Source organism: Tupaia chinensis, unplaced genomic scaffold, assembly GCF_000334495.1.
Source record: "Tupaia chinensis unplaced genomic scaffold, TupChi_1.0 Scaffold000155_1, whole genome shotgun sequence".
Lineage (NCBI taxonomy): Eukaryota > Metazoa > Chordata > Mammalia > Scandentia > Tupaiidae > Tupaia > Tupaia belangeri.
This window is the reverse complement of record NW_006159626.1, coordinates 120,802-128,570: the sequence shown is the minus strand read 5'-3', so window position 1 is coordinate 128,570 and position 7,769 is coordinate 120,802. Positions and strand designations below refer to the sequence as shown.

Sequence of the window (7,769 nt, the reverse complement as noted above, 5' to 3'; positions counted from 1 at the left end):
TTGGGAATAAACCATTGTACAAATTATTGCATATCTGTAACCACAGTTGTTACAGAGAGTACATAAAAAATGTTAAAGAAGTAAACCAGGTGTAGTACTCAACTCAGATCAGAAATGTAGATCAGAAGACAAACACAGATTTTTTAAAAGATACTTTTTATATGTGAAAGAAATGACAATTTGCTTTATAGAATTGAATGTCTTCCTTTGTGGATTTTGTTGTTAGCTTCTTATGCTATGATTTCACATATTTCTGCATGCATCCTGTGTTTTTTCTCTAGACTAGAAGTTAGATACGATTCTGGCTGGTCTGGGACAGGCCGCATCATAGGTAGCGGTGCAGGCTTCTGCTTGTTTCGTATCAGGAGGTGTATGATGTCTCCTGGTTACTTTTTTGTGAGGTTAAAGTTGAGTAATAGGTTCCACTGTTGTCAGCCCAATCAACTTATTAAAAAGGTCTATTAATCTTTCACCTAAATAGTTTTAGAAACTGTTCATTCTTAGCCTCATCATTTTATTTGAGTTTTTATGATGGCAGTATTTTACTTTATTTCCTAATGCAAGTGCTAGCTGGAATTATTTTACAAAGAAGACATTGCTTTTTTCTGCATACGGTCACCGGAGTGAGAGAAAAGACAGAGAAAGCAGTATACCCCTCTCCCCCCAGTGGGGCATGGTCATGCTCTTTCCTCCATTTCTGTTTTCTCCATTTCTCATTCCCGTTGGAATGCTGGGCTTGCATGCACATGTATTTGGTGGCTTTTAAAGCCACTGGGGCTGAGATTCGAACTGCAGTCAGCCAGGCGGGGTCCAGCTCCCGATGCACAGGGCTCCACCACTGCACTATGGGGCTAGCCCTAAAGAAAGGTTTTTCAGTATCAACTACTTGATTTCCCGAAAGTACAGTATAGTTCCTATAGGACTGGCTGGATAATTGCTTGCTTTTATCAAGTTACCAGTTTTCAGAATAATAATTTGGGTTTTTAGAAACTTAGAAAGTTACCAGTGAGTTTTTTTCTTGAGAGGAGAATTACTCGAACTCACTTATAGTTACATGATAGCTGTTGATATGTCTGTCTAGTCACGCAGTGGCATTCTCTGTGGCCTCACAAAAGGGTGAGGCGGAGTATCTTGAAGGAGAGGCTAGGATCTTCCACCAAGTTGCTGATGCCTCTTCTTCAAGTCTTTGATGCTTTCATTTCCTTAGTCTTCTACGAAGGTATATTAGAAGACTGCAGAAAACATCTGGAACTCATATTTTTCCTCAGAGCATTTTTAAATGGCTTTTTGTCTACAGAGTCAAGAAGGTGAATTTGGTTATTTCATAGAAATAATAACTGTACTCATGCAGGCTTGCAGCGATTCCTGTCAGGACAGCTTCCTGGTCAACAGCGATTGTTTCTGTAAATGCAATGTATCCGCTTTTCAGATATGTTAAATTGTCAAAAAAAAAAAAAAGGCATGATAGAACTGGTAAAATACAATAATTCAAAGGCACTCGAAAAATAATATTTTAATTAGTTTTTAATTACAGAAAATATTAGGCTGTTGGGAAAGTCATGATATTTTTCTGTAAAAATGCATCATGACTTTCCTGAACACCCAATATTTCTGTACGTAGCAAATTAATTTATTGGTCACTAAATTCTAGATGCTACTGTTATTCTTGATTTGCTCTTCTTTTTAAGAAGTTTAACTGTTTCCATGCTCTATTTATCATTGATTTTAAACTAATTTTTACTTTATTATCTATCAACATATATTAAAGAACAACCTTAAACTGTAAGTAGTAAAATATTACATCAGTTAATGTTTTGTGATTTCAACTCTTGACCAATTTGAATTTAAACATTTAAAAAATTTTCTACATTTGTTTCTTTCACAGGTTACAAAGACAGAATTAGAGAAATTAAAATCCAGCTATAGACAATTAATAAAAGAAATGAATTCTGCCAAAGAGAAATATAAAGAAGCTTTAGCTAAAGGTATGACAAAAATCATGAAAAATATTTGGTGATTCTTATTCTTACCTTTTGAAAATTATCTTTCTCTCTCTCTCTCTCTTTTTTTTTTTTTTTGAGAGTTTTTTGCTATAGGGTGTGTGTGCTCGCCAGAAAGACAGAGAGAGACAGAGAGACAGAAAGTGAGAAATCACCCCCTAGGGGAGATGGCCACATTACAATCCCTTCTCCTCCATTCTCCTGTTGGGATCTTGGGCACGCACGCACACGCACCCAGTGTGAGATTAAGTCACCATGTCCGGTACTCTAACCATGGTAGACTACGTGAGAATCCAGCGACATAGCCATTATGCCAACTGCTGGTCCCTGAAAGTTATCTTTCTAAGCAGTGGAACGTTTCCATTTAGAGTGATTTACATACAACAAAGCCTCAAAATAGATCAATTGTCAGATTGCAAAGTTTTACTGATTTTTTTTGTTGTTTTCAATGATTTAAAGTAATTTTGTAAATTTTTTACCAAACGGAATTATGTAGCATTTGTAATAGAATCCAAGGAAGGTTAAAACTTTCTAGTATTAGCGCGGCAGGTGGCGTGGTGGTTAAGGGCGTTGGACTCCCACATGGCCGACGATGGTCCAAGTCCCTGACATGGAAGCTTGCTCTATCTTTCTCTCTCTTACTCTGTCCCTTTCTGGCCAAATTAAAATAAATAAATAAATAAATAGAGATAAAATAATAAAAAGAAACCTTTCTAGCATTATATTTACTTATTTGATTAGAGTAAATAAAAATAGAATTATATTTGGTTAGAAGTTTTTTTTTAAAAAAAATTATTTATTTAATTCCATTTGTTGTTATTATCCTTTTTTAAAAATTTTTGACCAGAGACAGGGAGAGAGAAAGGGAAAGCAAGGAAGCAAGCCTCCAGGTCCGGGACTCAAACTATGGTTGGCCATGTGGGAATCCAGCTCTCTTCACCACCACACCATCTGCCGGCCCATGGTTAGAAGCCATTTTAAAATCTTCTTATCTGTGGTATTTAAAAATAATTTAAACAGAAAGACCTTTTTTTTTTTGGAGAGATTTTTGCTATAGGGCGCGTGCGCTCACCAGAAAGATAGAGACAGAGAGATAAAAAGTGAGAAATCACCTCCCACCTCCCCCCACCCTGCGGGGGGATGGCCACGCCATGATCCCTTCTCTTCCATTATCCTCTTGGGATCTTGGGCATGCATGCAGACGTGCCTGACGTGAGTTTAAGCCACTGGGTCCGGGGCTCGAACTGCAGTCGGCTACATGGGAGTTCAGCGACATAGTTATGCTAACTGCTGGTCCCCAGAAAGACCTTTTAATAGAATTGTGTTCTCTTTCTGGCTCAATGTTTTGTGTCCATATTGCCATAAAATTTTTATAAGAAATCTTACAAGTAAATGAAAAGAAGCATATCATTTATATTAAATATATATTTTCAGTTGCATATATTTTTTTCATTTGTTTTAGAGTGCATGCACTCACTGGAGAGAGAAAGAGAAAGAGAGAAAGTGACAAAGCACCCCTTACGGGATGACCACACCACAGTCCCTTCTTCTCTGTTCTTTACTCAGGATTTGGGGCACACACACACATGTGCAAAGCATGTTTTTCAAGCCAGTGGGTGCAGGACTTTAACCACACAGTCAGCTAGCTATGTGGGATCCAGCCACCTTAACCACGAGGCTACAGGCTGGCCCAGTGTTTCTAAATAAAATTTTATCTGTTCATTAATTTAAAAATTTATAAACCAGTGAACGTTTGTGCCAAGAGTAAGAAGGTGGTATCTTAGCTTCTGAATTTGGGCCTGAACTTGTGAGGAGGTCTTTCTGGACCAATGGTTAGCAAAAGACTCATCCTTCTATTCTCCTGTTCCCATCTTTTACTGATGAAAAAGTGGTAATTGATTGTGGGAATAAATTCTATGAGATTTGTGAGGATTAGCAATTTAGGATATGTCCAAGTGGATATTGCTTGGATTTGAATATCAACAGTTAAAATTATGAGAGAATCTGAGAAATTTGTACCTAGAGAAGGTATTTGTTAATATTAAGGAAATCTTGTCATATTTTAGGTTCTATTGTGAAATTGTGCTTATTTTGTTAAGAGCCTCTCTGGTCATTTTTTCCCTCTTGTCCTTTTTCTGTTTTATTTTGGTTAGTTTCTAAGGCTATGTCTTCAAGTTTACTAATCTTTTCTTCTATGTTGTCTATATTGCTTTTAATCTTATCCAGTATACTTTTCCATCTTAGGCAGTGTAGATTTTGACACCATAAGTATAATTTGGATCTTTTTTCTCAGATCTTTTATGTATGTACTTAACATTTTGAACATATGGAATACATTATATTACTGTTTTAATGTACTTGTCAGCTAATTCTGCCACTTGTGTCTTTGAATTGATTCATTTATCCTCTCATTTTGAGTAGAATTTTCTGTTTTTTGCATGTCTGATAACTTTAGATGAAATTCCAGACATTGTGAATTTTACTTTGTGCTGACTAGGTCTCATTACCTTTTTGTTTTTTTTAAATTTCTAATTTGCCAGAGGATGTGTACACTCCCTGGGGAGAAAGAAAGACAGGAACAGAGACGGGGCGGGGGGGGGGGGGAAAAAGGAAGAAAAAGAGAGAGACAGAGAGAGAGAGAGAGAGAACAAAGTACTGCCCACAAGGGACAGTGACACTGTGAACACTTCTCCATTTCTCCCTCCTTTTGGAATTTTGAGTATGACTCACGTACACCCAGCATGTTTAAGCCCCATGCGGTTGACCATGTGGGATCCACCGTAACCACCATGCCACTGGGCAGTCTTCATTAACATTTTTAAAGCTGTAACATTTTAATCAAGGGAGAAAATGTAGAGCACTCTTGATTCATAATAATGAGAAGAATCTATTTTGTGACAATAGTGATGTTTAAAAATTGTATTATTAGTGCCTTTTCTGAGTTAATGTTTTTGTTTAAAATTTATACTTATTCTCTACTTTCTTCTGTATGATGTCTGTAAGTATATTTTGCATATGTACATGTTTTGTTTTGTATATTAATCTGAAAAAATGTAGGATGCCTCTGATTTTTCTTCTGCAGAAGTTCAGTAATTCAACTCTCTGTATATTATACTTAAAATTCTTTTCGTTTAATTGCCAAAAGGTACATGTGCTGTCCAGGGAAATAGAGAGAAAGAGAAAGGATCCCCTAGTGAAGTGTGGTTCCACAATCTCTTCTCTTCCTTCTCTCTACCCTGTTGGAATTTGGGGCACGCATGCACATGCACATATTGTTTTTCAAGGTGCTGGGGATAGGACTTTAACTATGGTCAGCCTTAGGGGATCTGGATCCCTTATCCACTAGGCCATGAAGCTAGTCAGGTAATGTCTTTATAGTGCATGATTTTTCTATAAGTTTCAGGATTCACCAATGTACACAAGTAATTGGAATTATTTTTGTGTTTGTATTGTTTTTGTTTCTTTATGTGAAGATGAGTGTCATGTGAAATTAGTAAAAATGTTCACATTAACTTGAGGGAAGTGCCAGCAGATGGTGTGGTGGTTAAGGTGCAGGACCCAATATCACCAACTCCACAGTTCCAGAAACTATGCTGGGCATGTGTGTATGTGTGTGCCTAAAATCCCAAGAGGAGATTGGAGATGTATAGGGATTACGGCATGGCCATTCTGATTTCTCACTTTCCTTCTGTCTCTCTCCTGTGAACACATGTGCCCTATGGGTAAAATACTAAGAAAACCCACAAAAACAAAACAAAACCAAAAACCAAAAAAAACAAAAACAAAAATCTTGAGGGCAATATGTCATTTCTATTTTTTTAAAGGTGGAATATACTATTTGTTTTTCTATTAGAAACTGTAAGACTTGGGGGACCAGCAGATGGCGTAAGGGCTATGGTGCTGGATTCCCATGTAGTCAACCTCGGTTTGTGTCCTGGAACCGGTAGCTTAAACTCATGCGGGGTGCATGTGCGTGCGTGCCCACGATCCTGAGAGGGGAATGGAGGAGAAGGGATCATCAGCCTCATTTCTAAAACAAATAAGGACACAACAAGAAAGGAAAAACTACAGACTAATATCTCTGGTCAATACAGATGCAAAAATTCTCAAGATATGAGAAAATCGTATCCAACAACATATAAAAAAGAGTATCTGGGACCAGCAGTTAGCATAATGGCTATGTCACTGGACTCCCATGTAGTTGACTGGGGTTCAAGTCCTGAACCCGGTGGCTTAAACTCAAGCCGGTCACGTGTGCATGCATGCCCAAGATCCAGAGAGAAGAATGAAGGAGAAGGGATTGCGATGTGACCATCCCCCCATTGGGGGTAATTTCTTGCTTTCTGTCTTTCTGTCTCTCTCTTTTTTCAGTGAGTGCATACACCCGTTAGCAAAAATCTCTCTCTTAAAAAAAAAAAAAAGAAAAAGAAAAGAAAATGCTAGACTTTCAAGATTTGTATTTTATTTTTATTTTATTTTCAAGGGATTTCCGAAGAAACTACTACAAAGAATATCTGTGCACTGTTTATTAAAGTTATGTTCTGTTTGTTTAGGGCAGATCATGTGAAACTAATATAGATTATTATTCTACCTTGTTATTAAAAATATCAGTGATAGCGACAATGATAGATGGTTTCTCTGGAAATTTGTTATATCTATACAAGTTTCTGAGTGGATGATGAGAAGAATAAGAAAATAGTTGAAGCCAAGTCTATCTGACCTCCATGCCCTTCGCCCTTTTAGTTTTGTTTCTCCCAATGCAGAACATGAATTAAATCAAACTTTATTAGCAATAATGAGAGGCAGATGCACGTTAACCTAACTTTTGGAATCTTCTGGACTTCATCTCCTTTCTCTATTATTTTGAGAGTTGGTTGAGCTTTTTCATTTCTTCTGAAATTGCCAGAAGTTGTGTGTTCTTACATGCCAGAGAGAGAGAGAGAGAGAGAGAGAGAGAGGGAGAGAGAAAGAGAGCATTTTCCCGTGGTGGTGTGATCATGGCACAACCTTTTCCCCTCTATTTCTCCTTCCTGTCAGGATTTTGGTCATGCATGTACACGTGCCTTTTGTGTTTTTCAAGCTACCGAGTTCAGGATTCACACTGTGGTTAGTCATATGAGATCCGACTTCCATTGCACTGTACTACTAGAGAGTTGGATGAGTTTGTTAATTCCTAGATATTTCACAGTATTTCCCTCATTTGTTTGTGGTGTAGAAAATATACAACCTCACCTATAAACCTACACATAGGCCTTTGTGCTGTGCATGTTCCATACAGGTTGTTTTTTCCAAGTGAAAAAAATTTTGAGTAAATGTAATACACATCAATTTTATAAAATTTAAGCAGTACCATGTAAAACCTATATGGTATTGGAAAAGTGAATTTAAATATGGTTTTGCTTTGAAGTTTTGTAGTTTACTTGAAGATACATTGAAGTATCCAAAAAGATGTTCAGAATAACTGCTTTCTAGTTATGTATTCTGGTGTAGTCTACCCAGCTGATTCTGCACGGCTAGAATTATGCTCCGGTTTTATATTTGTCAAGCCTCGAAATACCCCTGGTAGCACTTGTGGGACCTTCTTTTACATGAGCCGAATTCTGAATGCTTCTGCTTTATCATAATCGTATTCAGGAATAAGAAACTCAACACATATGGCCATGACAGTCTGTCCAGGCAAGAGTGGAAGGAGCTCTCGTTCCCTTCTTTCAAGACAGGAGTGGGGAAGGAAGCTCTCTTCCTAAGTGTTCTTTCTGTATGAGAAATGGA

At 37.4% G+C, this 7,769-nt stretch overlaps 1 protein-coding gene across 1 annotated transcript in view; it reads left to right on the top strand.

Moving 5' to 3' along the window:
- Positions 1–7,769, top strand: part of LOC102469392 (tyrosine-protein kinase Fer) — a gene marked incomplete at its 3' end in the record, with an annotated part of 168,685 nt that overhangs the window by 46,767 nt on the left and 114,149 nt on the right. The window contains 1 exon segment of the mRNA XM_027770707.1: positions 1,886–1,985. Within this exon segment, the coding sequence (XP_027626508.1) occupies positions 1,886–1,985 (100 nt within the window).